Source organism: Panulirus ornatus, chromosome 58 (genome assembly GCF_036320965.1).
Source record: "Panulirus ornatus isolate Po-2019 chromosome 58, ASM3632096v1, whole genome shotgun sequence".
Taxonomy (NCBI): Eukaryota; Metazoa; Arthropoda; class Malacostraca; order Decapoda; family Palinuridae; genus Panulirus; species Panulirus ornatus.
Genome location: NC_092281.1, coordinates 28,229,450 through 28,251,079, shown reverse-complemented (window position 1 = coordinate 28,251,079; position 21,630 = coordinate 28,229,450). Strand labels below are relative to the sequence as shown.

The window sequence follows — 21,630 nt, the reverse complement described above, 5'->3', positions numbered from 1 at the left end:
ATGAGGGCTTTTCTTCATGTTTGTACATTATTCATGAAAAATTAATGCAAGGAGATATTAGAAAAAGGGATTCAAGTTGGTGTATGATAAAAACACAGTTACATAATATCTTTTTATTTACAGAACCATTTTGACATGTCTTCAGTGTTAAGAAACAAACCATTTTTGGCGTGATGACACAAATTAGCTCCCCTCAAAAATATTCGCTCTGGAAAGTGCATTATGAAAGACTTCTTAGGATAACATTCGGGTTGGGTCATGTTCTGGAGACATATTTAAAGTCATCTGGCATATTCACATTACCCAAGATATGAATGATGATTATGTTGGTGTGCATGAAGTAAACTGATTTTAAACTGAACAACAATATGTACAGTAAAGTAGAGTAATAGAACAGTAGTTTCATATAGTAGAATTAAATATGTGCCTTGTCCTTTGTGAATATATCAGTTGGCTTGATTTAACCTCCTTACTACAGCCCACAGGTCATTCAGACCACTCCAGTTGTGTTATTACGAAATGGTCTTTACATAACTTAATATCAAGTGTAGATATTTAAAACCTCTTTTAACTTTATTTTTTTGATGATCTCTACTTAAGTCGATTGTAAGAACAGTAACTGGAGGAAGCTGTAGTTGGCAAATCAGAACAGTACTTTCCTTGACTCCAATGAACATGAGTTTCAGGATTTTTTTTTTTCCTTACTAAAGAACACATATAATAAATGAACAACCTTTCTTAATTAAATGAATGCATTAAAATCACTTAAATGTCTTTTGTACAAAGTGAATTAAAAGCAACACTTAATTGAGACCCATGGAACACAGGGCAGGAAATAGAAGCCATTCACTAGCCCTATGTTTATGTAGCTTTGTTTACACTGGGCTAGATTTCCAAAGATTAACAAACACTTTATGACAGAAACTGGAACAACTTTATGATGTTGCCATAAACCTAACTATTCTTATCTACTTTTTGTCAGTCATGTAACATAAATATGAACTACTGTAAGTGATTTGGCTATACTGATGTTATATATATTTTTTAAGTACTGAAAATAAGTACTCTACTCTTGATAGGGTATACAGAAGATCACATATAGTAGTTACAACTTAGCATACCTCATCTTGAAGGTGCTAGATGGAGGACATGGTTGCCTTTATATTCATACTAGATGAAATGAATGAATATCAATACTCTAAGTTGCATTTACTAAAATAAACAAAGTGTTTGGCAGAAATTTTCTTTTGTAGTGATGAATCATCACACCAGACACATTCTCAGAATCTATTATGAGAGTAACTACTGGTCTAAGCCCACTATACCATTGAACTTTGTTAGCAGTAGACAAGACTGTTTTTTCAATACAAGTGAGGATAACATTAATTACTTGGCCACTGGCCATACAAATGCTCACCCTACTTAATCATATGGCACTACAGTTGAGGTTTTATCAATAAACACTGTGCCGGCTTCACATCCATAGATTACATAAAACATGGGCGAAGGCCTTTCCTTTAACTTTTAGTAAGTTAAAGATATATCTTAAATTTCAGTAAGAGTAAGTACAATTATTGCCCAGGCTTTCACTTTCTGCTTTACATTTTCTATGGTAGGCCCTGTAGTGACTAGACACACACGCTGTCTTGAAGTCTGAGATAGGACACTGCAAATAACGAGCATGAATTTGTAGACATCTGACTGGCAGCTTTTGGTAATTAACAAAATATTACTGTCTTTCTCTGTATGCATGTACATATTTATAGATTGACAGACATTATTAAAGTATTATCATTATTATTATATACCCCAAAACTGTATTTTTAGGCTCCTGCAGCTTCAAGGCTGTACTATACTTAGAAGCAAGGAAATGATGGACTTCTTTTGAGCAAGAAGTTCCATGACAGGACTGTACTTCCTTTAGCCAACTGAGGATGATACAGCCAGTCATTCACCATATCAAAAGCAAACATAACAAAGCTGCAAACCACACAAAACACAGTACTCAGAACAATCACCAGCTGCCTATCAATCACAAACTTTCAGCACCTGCACAATAAAAAAAAAATTCACATACAATCTCACTTCAGTATGCTTCTCAGCTTTTTACAACACTAGACCCCACCTGTCATGCAACCAGACACCATCATCCAAGTAAGAACAAAAAGCTTACACTTGCTTAAAACTTTATCAACCTAAACTAAGAGCTCCTCTGCCCCAGCAAACATGTATCAACAAAGCAAACGCTGTAATGACTTGACAAAGACTAAAACTGGCCTCCCATCATAGTCTAACTTCACTTTACCAGAAGTACACCTGTCTAAAACTACATTTTCCACAGGTATGTATGAGTTACACTTTCTTGTCTGCATTCTGGACTCCATCAATCTGTCCAACATTACAAACACCAATTTAGCATATCACTCAACTATGCCCAAGATGCCACTTCCATACTAAAGACAGAATTGTCCTCAATTATCCTGCACTCACATGACAAAAGACATACACACAGAACCACACTTCTTGAGCTGTGGTCCCACTTAGTAGACTTCCTGAGTGCTGAAGGAGCCTCACAGGAGATCCTGGGGCAGGAAAGTGTATCTTATATATATATATATATATATATATATATATATATATATATATATATATATATGTGTGTGTGTGTGTGTGTGTGTGTGTGTATGTGTGTGTGAACAATCAAATATGTAAAATACAATATTTACCCCTTTTGTATTACTAAAAGCTGTCATCATTTTATCCTCCATAGTAAGAAAAGTTTATCTCTATACTGGGCTTCACTTAGTTACCTCCCATGGCCTCAAACAAGTAAGAGCATAGATGACAAATGTGCTTTATTGGCAAGTAACTAATGCCAAATGTTGTTGATAAGAACTGGTCACTAAAATGTTGCCCAGGAATTATTCTTTTTTGCATTCCAGTCCGACATCTCAAAAGTGGCGCGCCTTCACAGGAACACAGTGAGAGGTATGTAACATAATATTAAGTGTGCGATACATGAATACATGAAATACAGTATATATGGATAAATAATGCCTAACATTAAACATATGAATTCTTGGGTAGTATGCACATACTAAGGCAATACTACCTTAACTAACACAAAGGAGAGGGGATGGAGAGGATGAAAGAAGAGGATGAGTTGGGAAGGATATTGACTGGACACACATCTTACACACAGGGATGATATCGAGTCTGGGAACATTGGTGCTCCAACCATCTAAGGCACTTTATAGCACCAGGTAAAGTACTACAACCTGTCCTACTCAGCACATTAAAGTTAATGTCTCAAACAACTTATGTTTTTTTAGTTCACTGAAGTAAACATGAAAACTAAAGAGCTTGAAAGCATAAGCTTGTGGAAAGCCAATCTGAGTGAGTAGTTTCACTGCAATATAATATAGGACTTATACAATGATGCTCTTTGTACTGGTAATTATAAAAATTGCATTTACTGGTAAAACTGACATTAACTTTTGTGTACTGAAATGACCTGGAAAATAAGACATGTGAGATAGCCAACAGACATTACCTATAGAGGAATCAGCATGTTATTTTATATAATATATAAATCTCCTGGCATGAGCTCCACAGGCTCGGTCTTGCTGGCTGCATCACACAAACATCTTGTACACAGTTTAGGGTAACACATCCGATTATCTAATAACCCTGTATTATATGAAGACCAAGTGATTGGTATTTGGCTGGGTCCACTGTTTCACTGTCGCTCAAGTTTTTCCCATGATGGTTTTCTATAGTGCTTCAAATGGATATAGAGGATCATACACTCATACATGAGGAATACATAGGTATACATATACATGTGCATATGATTACAATTTGAACCTATTTATAAGATATGTATATGAATCTGAGTTACAAGACACAACTGTGATACTCCCATAAGTCATGGAACACAATTAAAAATACATTATATATCAAAAAGAGCATCATTAACTGTTTCATGTAAAATATATATACATCACATCTGTTTTGAGCCGATGAAAGCATGTGCACAGATGATACACGACACTGATCACCGTTACATTATGTTGCACTTCAATACGTAATGCTGAGCAATTATAGGTTTTGTGTGGTATGCCTCACAGACCTGAGTGGGTAGAGCCTTTTAACTTTCGAAGAACATTATTTACAAATAAGTAAGTGGGTGGATTGAACGTTTAGTGGGTGGATTCAACGTACATCTCACCACAAAATAACCTAAACAATCCCATTTTGGTCCTCTTTGCACCACTACAACGCCCTAACACCCCTCATGAGGTTGCAGCGCTGGAAAATAACGCCACTTTGTACTGTGCAGCAAAAGGTCCGCTTGTGGCACAGAGACGGCAGCAGCTTTGAAACACATCCTATGTCTGACAGACCTCAAGGTGAACTAGGTTCCTCACTGTCCGAAGTAACAGCGGGAGATGGAGAGGTGGTCACTGGAGGTAGGGCATGACGTCGCTGCCGAAGCAGTGCAGGGTCAAAATCTGGGTGACGCCGCGCGTGTTTGCTGTAAAGTGAAATAAACATTAAAAATTGCGTATTAAGAAAAAAGAAATTAAAAATTTAGAAAACATACAGTATTGTATTTTTCACTGTATATGTATTACGGTATCAATAGTTTCTCAAAGTATATTAATCTTGATATGAAAACAAAGTAAATGGGTTAGATGATTCAGAGTCATATTTCAAAAATCTTACAAATTAAATTTTTTTTTTTACTCTACTACTTACTGTACAGAAAAATCAAACAAATTTACCTGAGGTGATCTGACCGCATAAACCGTTTTTGGCAGACTGGGCAGACAAAGTTCTTTTCCCCCGTGTGGGTCCTGGTGTGTCGCGCCAACTCGTCACTGCGGGCGAACCTCTTGCGGCAAGTCGGCCATGTGCATTCAAAGGGTCGCTCTCCTGCAAGTCAAATACTTGAATCAGATATGGATGTTTTAATGTATTTTCGAAACACAAGTAATTTAAGCATATATGATAATCTATTTAAAACTACTGAATGCTCAGTACTGAACGATCTTTATAGAAGCGTGTGCACCTATGTACCGATATTAGAAAGTGATGAGTAATACAGTAACGGCAGTGGCGAAATAAAAAAAAAAAGTATTTCCGAAAACTAATGTTTTTCCTCATAACAGATAACGCAACAAAAAAACGTTTTACCATTTAATCGTTTCTGGAAAAAAAAAACGGAATTTTATTCTAAATCATTGACAGCCTACAATGATGGGCGCAAAATAAGTGAAAGCTGAAGGCCCAGAAGAAACGGGATCAGGAGTGTTGGACGATGGCGTTGGAGGTTGGGGAAGAGGTACAGCTAGCCAGCCACCTACGCCCCGTTCTGATTACTGCTGTAGAAAGTGACAAGCATAGTGGGACGAGAGTGGACGATTAGTGCTGCCTATTTTGTTTTTGGGTGTGGTTTCGTACCTATATTCTGATACTGAATAATTTATTTTAAAACATTTCATCACATAACCTTGTAGGTTTAAGAATTAACAATTATATCTCTTAAGGACAGTCCAGCGTTATGCAATATGCCTACGTAGTATCATTATAATGATGGAAATACTGATGGCTTCTGCGTAGTTCAGTTACATACCAGTGAAGACTTATGGATAACAGTGTGTTACAGTGTAGGTGTGTACCTTATGGTGGTTTCAGAGTTTCCAAGTAAACATGAGTTTATACGTCATTTTTTTTTTTTAATTAAATATGAAGACATGATTTTACAGAAATAATTGCGATTACTGCCAACAAAGCGATGGAGGAGCATCACACTGTGTGTATGGGAGACCCTAATGTTATAATAACCAAGTTATGTACCGATAACGTTTTCATGCTAACCATGGTCATTGAATAACGTAATTATCCTTGTTACAGCAAACTTATTCCTGCCTCTGGGGTCACCATGGTCGCCGACACCCTTCCTTCATTACAACCGTCATGGCATCGTTGGCAATGACAACACTAACTAGCGGTGACTCAAGACCAGTTCCGCCGTTAGAGTGGGCCCGACAGCAGCACCACCTTCACCCCACTACCAGTCACACCCGCTTCCCAGGCTCTCCAACAGCTTCATGTACCTTCGTATGTAACACTCTGACCTACATCTTTCTTGATTTTATTGTTCTAGTAATATTTTCAACTAGAATTTTCGTGTAGTTGAATCTGGCTCTTAAGTAACGTGAATAATTTAGGCTTATTTCATTGTTTACAGTTATTTTGCATCAGAACTTTGGCGCTTTAGTTCATCTAGGTAGGTCGATCTTTCTGATTTTTGCACGGCCAACACAGTTAAACTAGATACATTTCATCTTGTTTTTAATAGTGACACCTTACTGTAACTGGGTTGCCTATAATCCAGTTAGGATTAATTGTATTAGCATCAGTTCCTTGCTCTAATGTAAAATTTAGTTTTGAGTAGGCTGCCTCCGTTCATCTGCACTAATATTGATCCCTATAGCGAAGACATCTGGGCATGTTAATAACTATTGTAACTGTGTACTCGCTCGCTTTCTTATGTCGCCTGCTTATCGTACAGTCTTGGGAATTGCGAAGTCCATCGTCCGTCTCTGTGTTCGCAGTTGTGAGGTACTTTAGCTTGCAACTTAACTTTGGTCATAACTTTGTCTAAATCAAATATTCATGAAATTTTTAAGTTTTCCTGGCATCTTAAGGGTTTTGGTGAGAACGGTAAGTTTAAGCCATTCATAGTTATGGTTGAAGAACGTCCTTTCTTAGCCGGGTCTTCCTTAACACCACTGACCTAAAGTATTAACACCTAAAAATTGCGTTCACTGATTTCTTCTAACTGCTCCATCCTTTTCCAACATCGGTACCAGCAGCATCAGGTGGAGAGGGTGAGGGGTGGTGGGTGACTGCGCGTCCCCTGAGAGATCTCTTACCCCTGCACCGGAACTTATATCGATCCCTTGTGGAGTCCCGCAGCCCAGCCTCCCTGTGTCTATCCACCTCCTCTTGTATTTTACCCTACGTATCTTCAGGGGTTTTGACCCTAAGGCGTGGTACATCACCCAACTTTTAGATGCCCCTCGTTATTCCTATCATCCACATTATTTACGCACTTATCACACAGACACAAACTAGGTTCGCCTATCAACCACCTTAGCGTATCACATTCCCTTCTTTGTTGTTCCTGTGACGAGGCCAGTTTGATTTGAGGAAGTTCTAAAAAGTAGAGAGAGAGAGAGAGAGAGAGAGAGAGAGAGAGAGAGAGAGAGAGAGAGAGAGAGAGAGAGGCTGGTGAGGTCGAATAAAACACACACCAGAGATCTTTCCTCCCTTTTATTAACATGAGATCGATAATATAGTCGTGTGCAGCCTGCGTCCCTCACCAAGCTCTCCAGCACTGCAGCAACAACGACCAAATGCATCATCAGACCTTTCCCCTTCAACCACCACCCCCACCTACTGAAGTAATAAACATTTAATTCTATAGTATTAAGACATGTGCCATAGTGAGTCATCCAGGGACCAGATGATGCTTGTCATTCGTAGTGATGGGGGTAATACAGAAAGGCCTCCAGTCGTTGTCATGCTGGTGGGCGTAGTAGCAAAGGTGGGACGTCACTACAGGTGAGCCACCAGTCACTATCATGCTGATGGGGGTACCACACCTGCCACCACAGACGCTGCCAAATTCTGTTGGTACGTTGCAGTCCGCAAGCATCTTCCTCACCCAGTACAAAGTTACGTGGACGCCATTATTATTTTTCTCAATGTTTATGTGCACTAAGTTTTACACACCTTCGATCATCAGTTTTACTATAAGGTAAATATTGAGTTTTAAGCAAATATTAGAATCCTTTGTTTTACAGAAGACTGCTCCGTTTGAAATCTTGATATTTCTTAGAAATTACCTGATATTTTACTTGATGTTTTGCTCAAGGCTCGATGTTTTGGCGTAAACAAATACTTACGAAACCATCGTCTACCTCCCACGTTTGCTGCGTGTGGGCCATTCTCTTTCTCTCCCATCCTCCTGTTGCTTCTGTTACGTGTTACGTGCTAGCAGCATCCGGGGGTCCACCAGTAACAAGAGTGTGACGGAGAAAGTTTTGGCGGGTTGCGGTGGCGTAGAGCATTGCCGCCTGCTCACTACAGCCAACTGATTCTCGTCACGCAAGTTAAAACAATCCTCAACGAGCCAAGTGACTCGACAGTTCGTTTTACATCGTAAATAATAGTAAAATAATCTTTATGTAAACCGAGACGAGTGTGTTATCGCACAAGCTTTAAGATTTTTTTTAAATATTTGTTGTTCCTGATCTCCGCGTTAGAAAGGATAGCGGAGCACTGTTCGAACCAGGATATGTGGTGGAACTTTACTCCCCCTTCAAACGGGAATTCATATTCGTTATTCACAGGATATGCAGTCTTTTAAGTTACATTCATCTAGTTAGTATTTTTACACATCGAGTATTTTACATCAAATTACTTGCAGTCGCCGTTACTGGTTGCTATGAATATAGAAAAAATAAAGTGCAATCTCTCAACAACTTTCCTATGAAAAAGAATACCTCAAAACGTTAACAGTGGTTACCTTGAAGGGGTCACATTTTGTGGAGCGCGCGCACTAGGCAAGCCAGCCGAGCGGGCTGGAGAGCCTGACCGGCGAGCGAGCGAGTGGCTGGCACACCCCACCCACCCCAACCCTCTCGGTGCACGCCTCCCAACCTCACGTGGAGTAAACCCACCGTTAAACCAGTATTGTTAACTTAGACAAGGAGCCTACAGAAGAGTTGTGGATTGTGACGCTACAGTTATTCATCACAGAGGGCACCCCTGATGAATGACTGCCATGAATCATGTCAGTATCTAAATTTATGCAAACAAAAGTGAATAAAATACATGCCCTTGAACGTGTAAATCAAGGTATAACACCGCCATCTTAGCGCACTGCGGCAAATTTGGGAGTTTTAATGTTGAGGGAGCGAAGAGAGCAAGGCGGTTTGGGAGGAGGCAGCCCAAGATCACAGAGTTTGTGGTTCTCACGCCTCACACCCACCAAGCCGATTTGTGTCCTCCGATACCGCTTGAAACGTCACCCCACGGCCACCCCGGGGGAGGCTCCTCTCGAGGGCGTCTGTATGATTACCAGTTTCCTACATACAGTAATGAGGCTTTTACACTTGTGGGTGCCCATCGCATAGCCTATAAAACTAACTAGTGCAATCCTCATATATATATATATATATATATATATATATATATATATATATATATATATATATATATATATATATATATATATTAACTCGCCCCATCATTACTTGGAAGGTTTTAAGTCTCCATAAATCTTATTTACCAGAGATTCTTCACGTTCCCTCTCCATCTGTCGAGGGCTTCCCTTCTCACTTTCTTCTAAGTCCAACCCCTCCGTTCTGGTGCGATCCTCCCTCCATTCCCATGGAAATCTACTTGACAGCATTTCGATGTTTCCTCTGGTGGTGAGAAGACCCAAGATTGATGAAACTTATTCCAGCTGAACATGTCACCGTGCATGAAACTGAAGGCAGTTTTGAAACCGAGCCAACTAGAGCTTGTCTTATCGGTATTCTCCGCTCATGATTTTTGGTGACACGTTTGGCATTGTCAGCTACTAGGTCCCTTTCACAGCCTGGATCTTGTTGGGGGACCATAGGAGAGAGAGAGAGAGAGAGAGAGAGAGAGAGAGAGAGAGAGAGAGAGAGAGAGAGAGAGAGAGGCGCGCGTGCGAGACCTCACCCCAAGACGCCGTAATAACATACACTGAAGAACCTCCTTCACCAGGATCCGAAATGGTCACCACAGGACGAGTGCAGGTTATACGTTACACTTTACATACAGTTTCCATGGCAAGGACTGATCGCTGCAAACAATAAATCCAAGCGAAAAATATCTGACATTAGCTCCCCAGGCTTGTACAGCCTCAGCCACTGCCCCCATCCTATCGGTCGTCGTATCCTCCCTACCTCCTGAGTTGTTATCTGCCACGCCCCAGCGCTGCCTGTCCCACCCCCCTCCCCCCCGCACCATCAGGCGCGCCTCACCTTCACTCATGCCTCGCTCCTCAGCTCCATCAAATCTTCACAGCAGCAGCCACCGAGTATTTCATATTAACACTTCGCCGTAGCTAGGATCACGCACTAGGGATTTAAGCCAGTTTACTGCTCAGTCTGGCGTCGGGTTATGACAAGTAGGGTGAGCCAGAGTCGGCGTGACCTGCTTGCATACTTCGCTGGGAATCATCTGACCCACTGTGAGTGCGGAAGAGATTCACCAAACGTCACGACACCAGAGTGTCAGTAGCTACAAGTTTAAAACCTGAGCGGCTGAACCAGCTGCTGATCGGAGGTAAAAGCGGTTGCCTCACCACTCTCTCGCTACAGATCATCATCTTACCGTGGGGCCACCTCCGGTCTCACCAATCATCTACCACGCCAACTTAATCATCATCAATCACGCCTGTTATTTCGTCATCGTCTTGCCGCTCCTCCCATCACCACCATCACCATGAGTGGTTGAAATCGGGGTTACGGAGGTGGACAAATTCCACCTCCCACCCACCCCGCCGCTCCCCCTCTCAACCACTGATAACCATTATCATCTTGCCCCATCTTCATCGTTATCATCATCCCGTGTCCTAGTTTCATATTACCATACAGCGCACTGTGGTAACACCATCACCTAGCTACTCTGCTGTGGTCGTCCACCGCCTGTGTTCCCCGTGCGTCAAAATAAAACAGCCGCACAAAATCAAGAACTGGCTTGGCTTCACCATCATCACGGGTCGAGGCTGTAGCTCCTGCCCCATCACCCTTGCCACTCTCCTTATGGCACCCTATTGATTTCCTCATCTTCCTGAAATCTCTGTTGTCTTGTTTTCACTGTGACTACGTTTATTAATCCCATTCTTATTCCTTGTTTTCTCTTGTTACGTTATTTTTCTTCCAGTTTTCTCGTCATCTTCAGTTATAGCGAGACCCAACGCGCGCGCGCGAACACACAAACACACACACATGAAAACCCATTCATTCCACTGCACCCTCCCTCCTCTCCCCCATTCAGCACATGTGACCCACGTCATCAACAAAAGACTCGCCCTCCTCCCCCACCTTCTTTTCCCTCCCCAGATCGAAGGAGGGCTACAGGCCTAATTATATTTTGCATAATTAAACTGTTAGCTTGAGTGGATTTACAGTGGTCACTCCAGGTTACCGAACAAGCGGTGTTCAGGTCACCCGGAACAACGAACACCAGGAGAGTGCCGTGCCCTCAAGGTTCACGTGTCTATTTTTATATGCTAAACAGATTTCTGTATTCCTTCAAGACCAAGGGAGAGAGGAGGGAAAAATTACTGGCTGAGTGACGGTCGGTCAGGAAAGGAAATTCGGTGAGATGCAATTTATGTCTTTTGTTTCCTGGATTTTGCCATCACGTTGAGAGAGGGGAGTGTAAAGAGGGAGGAGAACAGGTTAGGGGATACGAGGGGAGACAGGAGGGGCATGATGACAATAACCAGGGTTGGTGACGGCAGAAAAGTGGGGAATGATGTGGGATACAAGTGGAATGATGATGATGGGTGACAGGGGACAGTCGTGGGTGATGGGAAGACGATGGTGATGTGAAAAGAAGGTACAATGAAGACTAGACACTGCAGACTGATGGCAGGCGACAGTGTGGGATACCGAAGGGAGGGAGACTGGGATATTACAGACATGGTACATTTATAGAATGATGGGGGGGGGGGGGGAGGTTTAGAGGCTAAGGGAATACCTGGGTAAGAGCGATGGAGATGAGAGCCAGAGGAGGGACAGGTAAGATGGAGGGTGACCAGATCGATAGCGACACCAGAGGGTGGTTGGAGAGGGGGAAGACATCAGGGAGAGACGGTATGAAAAACGTGAGGACGACGATAAAACACGAAAAATGCAGCTGGACATTAAAATCGCTTACCTAAAATTGACTGAACAATTAGAATAGTTCACGTTATAAATACAAAGTAAAATGCGTAAAGTACAAGTAAATGAATGAATTAAATGGGACGGAAGGAGAAAAGGACCAGAGTGATGCCCCGCGTAATCTGAAGTGACGGTTGAGGCTACAGCAGCGCCGCAGTGTGGGAGTGGCCCAGACCTGCAACTCTCAAGCACATGCCTTGACACGCTCATAAAGTCTTGATTCCCACGGAGATGGTGCACAACTAAGCCTTATGAATACTGATTCCACTGTACTTGATCAAAAGAGATCCAGGGCTCAACCACTCAAACTTCCCCTTACCGAAGACATCATTTGAAGAAAGTTTCACCCACTTGGATTGTAGTGGAAGTGATGTACTGAGATAACTTCACGTTGCCAGAGACTAGAAATTCCTAGTTGACTTGAAATGGTCTTACATTTTCCCGTAACAATCATAGAAATACACAGAACGTAAACTACTGATTTCACCGAGAAGCGACCTCCCTTGTCTCAGCCTCTCCATGAATTCTCTTCAAGAATTTTCATGATTTCTATCTCGGTTTTGAGCCAGTAATTTATTAGTAGGAGAAAGGGTATTACTGTCGCCGAGAATCACACACTTGCAAAAGAAATATCCGTTCATTTTGGGCTAAATCGATATCCTCCCGAAAAAGACTATTGTACTTCAAATTTGAGGCAACTTTGGCTTGCGTTGAGACTATCAAAAAAGTTTTTCCTAAGATTTCTACCATCACTCGGTAAAGTTTAAGCGTCTCGACTGTCGAAAACTATTTGAGAATGCAGAAGCTAAAAGAAAGGCGAATACTAGTCTCAGTACGTAGAGATGTTAACATTGTATGTCTTTTTCGTGTAACAGTTGCATCAAGTAACGGGACAAGATTGTCCATTTACATTATAAAAGTGAACCACAGGTTTCAGTTAATCGCAACGACTGAAATACGCTTAACATCTAATGTGTGTAATTCAGGAATGGAACAAATGTTAATACATCGCCATTAAAGTATCTAGAGGTCTACATATACATGAAGAATGTACCGAGGTATAGAAAACGGTACCTTCGGTCCGTACTGCTGTGAGGACCTTTACAGTACTACGGACCATATAGAGTATGTACATTGTACCAGACTCCTTGGGAAGGAAGTCCCCAGTCGACAGGTCATTACTAAACCAAACTAGTAAGTCATGAAAAATTACAAACCACAACAAAGCAAGAGAATTGTCGAGAAAGTATGCAAGTAGAGGCTGGCAGAATCCCGCCAATGGTGGTGGGCCCGCCTTTGTTACCATCTGCCCGACCGTTACCGCCACACCGGCCGTCGTTTAAACCTCCGACCCTTGGCGACCATAGCTTTAAATGGGGGCGGCTGCTTCTTGTGCCTGTCCAGATACCGGAACAAATTGTGAGATACGAAACTTTCTACAACATCCAAACATCTGCTGGCACACACAGGAAAGTTAATTTTGAAACGTGTTTCTACCTCGATATTAATCCTGATCTCAGAAAATTACCCAGTTATATGTACCAGATCGCAAACACAAGGACTAAGCGACTTCATATAGATTTTACATACAACAGAAGCATTTATTTCTCCCTTCCATTACTTGAATCACGGCTGAATAAAAAGTCAGCATGCCAAAAGTGAGATTTACCAGAGTGCCTCCTCCTAGCCGCCTTGCTTTGGACTCCAGCGGTGTATGACAACCAGCATAAACTCCCGCGCGTGGAACCTGACGCCGACAACCACCTCCCCTTCCTCCACGCCTCTCACGTGGCACGGTGTCCCACACAGCCAGAGTGGAGGGCTTGCACGCCTTTACACGGCACAGAGCCCATCCCCCCCAGCCACTGCCTTGTTCTTGTCCCTAGACATAACACAAGGTTTGAGCTGCATAAGTGCACTGCACTTCACCCTTGAAGTGCATTACATCAGACGTTATGGAACGACAAAGGCTTTCAGTACAAACATTAATATGACTCGCATAATCGAGCGTGGAAAATTCTCTTTGGGGAGGTATAATTAACAGCAAACAGGAGGTGTAAGGAAGCCAAGCCTCTTGAGTCTTGAGACGCAACCTTGAACACTGTCCAGGTGAACCCAAGATATAACGTGGTTGTCTTGTGTTAAAAATGGTTTCAGAATGATTCAGGGGAATAAATGAAGAACTGCATTCAAATATTTGTAAAAAAAATTCTGTTTATCCTTGAAAATTAACACTGCTTAAACTTTAGTTAAACGGAGGGGCATTCCAACGCAGACGGTGCTGCTGAACTGGACAGTTAGGGGAGGGGCATCAAGTCAGCTGGGGAGGTTAGTTAGGTGGGTGCAGACGACAAGAGCACGGTGCAGAGGGGAGAGGTGGGCAAGGAGGTGCATGCCGGCGACTGGAGATGAGTCAAAACGCAGAAGGTGTGTCTTGGCGACGAGTGCAAATAACTGGTGAGGTGGGCCACAGGTTGGTGAAAGCAGCAAGAGAGGTACGCCAGAGGTGGCTGCAGACGGCTGAAGGAAGGCTGGGGCCTCTGCATCAACGGTCGCGGCAACAGAACACACGCACTACACAGGGGCAGCTGCCACCCGACCGCCCCTGGGCCTAACCCACACCCAAACTGCTCTACTCCCGCCCTTACACTGCCACGGCACACCGCCCTCTACCACGCCCAGACACATGGCGATTAATAATAAGTAATGGGTGGAGGGAAAGCGTCGAAGGGAACGGGTGAGAGCAACTTCAGTTTTAGTGTCACTGTTTTTCGCACGTGTGATGATTCTGCAGTCACTGTTATTTCCACACCTGTACGAGGGAGATGCAGGCCTACGCCACCCACCTTAACCCTACCACTGCTTAGCACTGCAACCACCGGTCAGCGGGAAAGTACTTACCTTGGAGTACCTAGACGAAGTCCTGCCATGGGGTAAGGCTAACACCTAGCTACAGAGAGAGAGAGAGAGAGAGAGAGAGAGAGAGAGAGAGAGAGAGAGAGAGAGAGAGATACTGGGGATCCCAACAAGCACGTTCTTCCTGGATTATGCAACACACCCGACCCACTAAATGTGCTCCTAACCACAACATGTGTGGCGCGCAAAGAGGCGAGGGTGGCGCGAGGAAATACGAGTACGAGGAGACTGGTAATGAAAGGATGGCGACGAGCTTGTCAACCAGTTTGGTGAAGGACGGGCGAGTGGCAGCAGTATGAGGCGGCCAACACCAAGGGGTCAGGATGGGCGAGACACGTTTTGCTGTAACCCACCACGACGCAGCTATCAACATCACGGTCACCACAATATAGAAAAAAAAAGGTAAAATGAAGTTAATGAAAGTCAGTATACTGGAGAAACCAAATAAATAGGTCCGAGGCAGGTTAATGAACCCCTTGGCAGCTCTTGATGAGACTCTCCCACCAAATTGCCAGAGTACACTGTGAGGACCTGGGACACAAGTCTCTTCCAAGTCTGCCCACAGCCCTCTGGCACTTCCCGCCGGATCCCCAACCAAGGCTTCTCTCCGTACAAGGTAATAGTGTGGCAGCAGAGACGGTGTTAATACCTGCCAAGTGCTGATAACATGGAACAGAGGCGAGTGACAAGAGGCTGGGGGTCGAGCACACGCCACCCCCAGCTTCCTTCACTGTATGGTTGCCAGGCTGCATATGTTAAAGCAGCACGGTAACGGGAGGCAGCTAGTACCTGCATAGTGTGGAGGCCGGTCAGCGGGGCTCCACCCACCTGCACCAGCTGCGCACGGCCAAGCAGGGGCGTGGCGCTCTCGCTGCACGCTGACGACACACCGCCCGCGCCCTGACGTCACGCCCGGCTCGACACGCCATACTTCCTGACATCATCACTGCCACGCCTCGCACGTTCCTTGTGACGTCACCGCCAAGGTACAGCGAGGTACAGAACACACAGCTCCTCCACCATGTCATATTAGAGACTAATTATCGGGATGGCTGTACCTGAACATCCCGGGGCAGTGTGCTCCCGAGTGAACACAGCGACGGAGCTGCCTGTGCCAGCTGCCACCCCAGAGTGTGCACGACCAGCTCGCTTCACTCAATGGTAGCCAAGATTCCTACACTACAACACGTCTAGTTTACTAGGTGGTATGACTCCCACACACCAGACAGCCGTTTTGATGTAGGAATAACTGGTTCCCGGCTTTTGCCAACTACCAACACCACACCCACGCCACCCACCACCAACACCAACGCTTAAGCTACCCACCACTAGCACTAAGCTCACGCCACCCACTACCAGCACCACACACACACCACCCTGCACCAAAACAACACCCACGCCACCCAACAACAGCACCACACTCATGCCACTCGCCACCAGCTAAAAGCCCACCCGAAAAGCTGCCCACTACCAACATCACGCCCCTCACAGGACCGTCTTGCGTACCTCCCTCCACCAGACCAGACCCTGGGCCCCTCATTACCGTCGCACTAGGAGGTGTGTGTCAGCCACCGCGCTCCGCCCCCCTCCGCTTATCGCCTGCAGCCTGTCCCTGCTACCCGCAACGTGCCTTTCCTACCTTCATCCCAGAGCATACTCCTCCTCGCTGTTCTCCCCCACGCCCACAGTCTGCACCCGTTCATCACCACCACACTTGCACCAACCCAGTGGTGTAAACACTCCCTGTGGGTTATCACCATAGGATAAGTGGAGAGAAATTATCGTGTGTGCCCTGTCCCTACGCTCCCAGCTACACCGCAGCCATCTGCCCTTGGGTTAGCCCCGGGGCTGAGGACGCCTTCGCATACCAATCACACACACACACACACACACACACACACATTCTATGCACTAAGGAGTTGATTCAATAAACCATTATTATTATTATTATTATTATTATTATTATTATTATTATTATTATTATTATTATTAAGTCCCGTGGCAAACGCCAGGGAACGAACGTGTCCAGGCGTGGAACAGGGAGCCCCACTAGTCCCCGCCCATGGACGGGGGCTCCAACGTCCCCACTTACAGTACCAACAGACTGTGTACACTGTGGACCCCAACAGAACCAAGCAGCAATGAGACTTGCCCCTAACCCCCGCCTTCATCCACGTGGAGTGACACTCGCTAACGACAGGTGGACACCCAGTGTGAGTATATAAGGGCGCGGGGTCGCCAGAAATTACACAACACCGCCCCGCCCCCTTCTCCCTCCACACCCCCATGCCCCGAATGTCCTCCTCGCTGGTGCAGTGGGGGAAGGCGCGTTTATAGGGACGTGGTAACAACACTGCGATGGGTGGTGGGCAAGGGTGGGAGTGGATGTGGCTTTCATACACTGCAGCTTACCCCAATGTCATGCTCCCACACCATATACAACACGCCGGCCCTCATCACCACCTCTCGCCTCCCTCCCTCCTCTGTATGGCCTCCATCATTTCTTCATCCTATCGCCTTCTCACCCTAACTCCTCCAGCTTACCCTCAAGTCCAGAATAAACTCTGAACAAAACATTTAGAGAACGAAAAATACGTTGGTTACTGGGGCGGGTTCCTCTGATACTAAGCCCTGTAGTCCACGCCTGATGGTGAAGGGCGTACTGATTCACCCTTCAGTCACACTTAAACTCACCCTTAACATAAACAATAGGGCCTAGATACTGCGTTCATGCGCGCGCATGCATCCGCGTGTGGAAGAGAGAGCAAAGCGTGTGATGTGCGTGCATGAGAGTGCATAAAAGCAAGAGTAACAGTCTGTAGCTTGGCAGAGCATATACCTACGTGGCGCCATCTCCCTGACCACAACCGGACCCCGCTGGACTGGACTGGCTTTGCTTACCTACCGTACGACGCCTTTCATATTACTATCTTTTTTTTTTAATTAATCTCAGTTTTCAGTTGGCTACAATTCGTGGATGATGGCGGCCAGTACGTAGTAATATGAACCCGAGCAAACAGCTTGAAAAAATATGGTGATGAGAACTTGAAGGGAGAATGTAAGAGGCCGCTGTTATACAACAATGTTGTATGGGTTCTGTTGCTACTTTGGTTGACTTTTACCGATTTTGCTGCTCCTGTTAACTTTCACCGTTGTTTCGCTGGTGGCTACGGTTGGCTTCCAATTCGTTGTTTCAGCTACTGTTAACTTTTACCGTTGTTGCTAACCGTTAGTGCTACCACAGTTCCGCCCTACCGTTTGTGCTATTACTGTTCCGTTTTACCGGTGGCGCTACTGCTGTTGTGCTGTACCGTTAACGATACAGGGACGCAATGGCCGACGTAGACCGTCATGGTGACCGTAGTTTCGTACTGCAGCATAAGTTCTTTGTTAACTTAAAACTCTCTCTCTCTCTCTCTCTCTCTCTCTCTCTCTCTCTCTCTCTCTCTCTCTCTCTCTCTCTCTCTCTCTCTCTCAATAAACACTGGTGGAAATGGTCTATACACCTTAAAGGTAGTATACGACGATGAACTTATATTTCCAGGAACTGTTGGTATTGACCTCCACACATCCAAATAGATAACACATGCCCTTGCTAAGAACACCTGCCACACCTCACACCTGTCAGGGGGAGGCAAGGCTCCATATGTTCCCGACATCAAATGTGTGGCAAGTGTGTGTCCGCGCCCAGAGAACCCGAGCGTGGCGGCCTGACTACTTCCCGCCACCACCAAACACCACCACACACTTATGTATAAACCACTTTTTTTCGTTTTCTAATCTCCCACAGCAATAAAAAAAAGATGTTGTTGTTTATATGAAAACGCTTGGATAATTTTACAGCGGTCTTGGTTATGGCGCGGTGATAAAGCCGGTCGACCGTTAAGGTAAAAGTAAAATACCATTTAAGGTACCACTGAGGTTGGATTTTCTATTGTCTTGAAAAAAACTACGAAATATACGTAAAAACGTTTTAGTATACCATATAACTTTACTTTTAGCCGTAATATCCATACCAATAAGATGTGTATGGTATTGTCATAGAAAACGGTACCTGACCATACGGTTAACGCCTGTAAAACAAGGTACACTTGTACTCCAAGGTTTATGTAATGCTCCGGTTAAACAAATGCAACCGTAAATAAAACGAAACTAATTAGGCAATACCAGTTAGTGTTTTGATCGAAGACACATTTTCGTGTCAATTCGGTTTATATCTATATATATATATATTTTTTTTTTCATTTGTGATCACTCTTATTCATGTCAATCTCGAATTACAGTTGCGTTCACGGGCTATCTGGAGACTGGAATCAGTCGGTTTATTTGAGCGTCCCCGATCAATAAAATGTAATGGGAAATCGTACAGTGTACAGATCGATTGCCGTGTGCTGGAGCAAGGGCGTTACCTAGGCAACCAGTGGTAATCATTATATAGACAACTTGTTGAGAATAACATCTGATCCTACCACATCACTGGATTAATCCCAAGAATTACTGATGCTTAACGAATTAATCCCCAACATTCCAGTTAACAATACTAGACCCCGTTATACAACGTCATTGTTCCCGCTACATTTGAGTCTTTCAAATCTAGCGTTTTACTTTTCTTTATGTTTGTTTTGGATATCATAGTCGTAGGGTGGAGTAGAGTGGCCCATGATGCTGTTGGAAGGTAGGAAAAGCATCACAGTCGGATAGTTACTTCTGTGACAGTGGCGGTGGTTCCCGGCGCTACAGTAACGGTCGGGCCGTATCCAACGGCTGCCTGAGAGAACCCGTGGGCGTATGTGGGCGAGGGCGGCGCAAGGTAATTGGCCTGCGTTGCATCCCGATGTGTGCCACAGGGGTCAGGCTGAACATGAGCTGGCGTAAGAGCGGTAAACACCGCTGCGGTTTGGAAGTAAACGTGAGTGAGGAGGAGCCGGCAGTGACCCCGACACATGCTGCGCCACCACCACCACCTCACCTGCACCCCACACAGCAAACACGCCCCTGCCGACCCCTCCCTCCCTTCCTCCCACCACTTCCCAAGCCACTGACCCAACATCCTCCTCTTTGACGAGCTCACTCCTCTCCCCACCCGAACACCTCTTTCCTCTCTTCCCCCGGACCTTGCGACCTCTGCTCTCTTTCCCTCCAGCGCATGTTCCCCGGCGTGGTCGAGTCCTCGGTGAAGCTGTAATCATCCCGCCACGGATAAGCCCACTTGGTCTTACCACCAGTGAGCCTGTGGCGGTGTGGTTCCAGTCCTGGCCGCCGGCGGGCAGGTCATGCGCCGTGTCATCTTCAGCCCCACGCCCACCTTACCCCTAAGATGTCTTCTTCCTCACATTCCAATAATTTATTGCTCATCTCTGCTCCTTGGTGTGTCCCTTCGCCTCCTGCACTACCACTCCCCAAAGCACCCCTCCCTCCCCCCCTTCCCTCCCACCTGCTCAGCTAAACGCCCACCTCCACATCGATCACGTGGATGCAAGTACCAGCCGTGCGACGCAGCCAGCACCTTCCTCCTCAACACGCGACAAGCACCCTTGTTTCGTGGACCACTCTCCAACTCAGACCCCTCACCCCCAGAGTATAACTCCACCTCCTCCTTCAGCAAACATTTTCTGTTCGTATATGTCCTCGGGTCTTGAGGCCTACCGGTGTCCTGCCCTCTCTGACCATAGATCAATATTGGAGGAATGAGGGCGTGATTCACGGTGGAAGGGAGGTGAAGACGGGGTGTTGCAGTGGGTTGCATCAGGTCGTGACCGTCGGGTGGTGGAGGGCGGCGGTGGCGTGGCGTTGGCGAAGGTCAGTGACACTGGGCGCTGCAGCACACCCTCACCCTCGCCCACCCAGGCCCGCCCTCTTCCCTCCGCCCGCTCCTGCTGCTCCTGGTCCCTACCTCGCCGGAAGCAAGAGGCGGCGGCTGTCGGAAGTCATGCACACTTCCCAGCCTCCTGTGCTCCGCAGGGTGACCACTCACAGGGATGGGGCGTCGTGGAAGTGGAGGTGGTGGTAATGGTGGTGGTGGTGGTGGTGAGGGAGGGGGGGTCATGCCCTGAGAATCCTGGAAGATGAGGAATGGGTAGCGATAAGCGGGGAGATAAGACAGTCAGGGGCCAGCAGCTGGAGGCAGTGCGGGCGGACACAGGAAGAGCACGTGTCCTCGGCGGCCCCGCCCAGTGTGGGTCGCGCACCGCCAGCGGGCAGGTGGTGCGCCACCCATGACCCAGCAAAGCCGCCCCTCCGCCCCACCACCCACGGCTCACTCTCCCTTGCCGCCCCCACCACGTGGCCCTGGGACCCGCCCGACATGACCACCTTGGCACACCGGCCCGCTACACCCACCACCACCACCACCACAATACCTGCCGTGTACATACTTTGCCTAGCATACACCTTCCTCCAACTCCACCCTCCTGCCTGCTACACCATACATGTTACTAACCCCTCTTACTCTAACCCCCCCCCCCCACACACACCTTACCGGCCTCGTACATGCACACACCCTCCCGGAGCAAACACCCAATATACACCTTCCTAGTCAAAGCTTTTCCAGTTAAATACCTTCACCGAGCCTCATACCTCTACTCAAGTATGCTACTCGTATATTTCAGCTACAAACCTGTGCTCCTATATACCTCCCTCCCCAGGCCATACATACACGTTACCTACATACGATGTGATGCAGATCTGCTTCGCTCCTTGCTGCCCGATCATC

The 21,630-nt window shown here is 45.7% G+C and overlaps 1 protein-coding gene and 1 long non-coding RNA gene across 2 annotated transcripts in view; one reads left to right on the top strand and one right to left on the bottom strand.

Moving 5' to 3' along the window:
- Positions 1 to 9,190, top strand: part of LOC139766695 (uncharacterized) — a 33,541-nt gene extending 24,351 nt beyond the window's left edge. Inside the window, exons 3-4 of the long non-coding RNA XR_011716941.1 lie at positions 2,943 to 2,988; positions 5,920 to 9,190. This is a non-coding gene — a long non-coding RNA (uncharacterized lncRNA). The remainder of the gene's footprint in view (positions 1 to 2,942; positions 2,989 to 5,919) is intronic.
- LOC139766694 (Kruppel-like factor 3) overlaps positions 99 to 21,630 on the bottom strand; it is a 69,525-nt gene continuing 47,993 nt past the window's right edge. Inside the window, exons 2-3 of the mRNA XM_071695616.1 lie at positions 4,788 to 4,938; positions 99 to 4,537 (exon numbers count right to left, since the gene is read on the bottom strand). Coding sequence (XP_071551717.1) covers positions 4,408 to 4,537; positions 4,788 to 4,938 — 281 coding nt within the window. The 3' untranslated portion in view covers positions 99 to 4,407. The remainder of the gene's footprint in view (positions 4,538 to 4,787; positions 4,939 to 21,630) is intronic.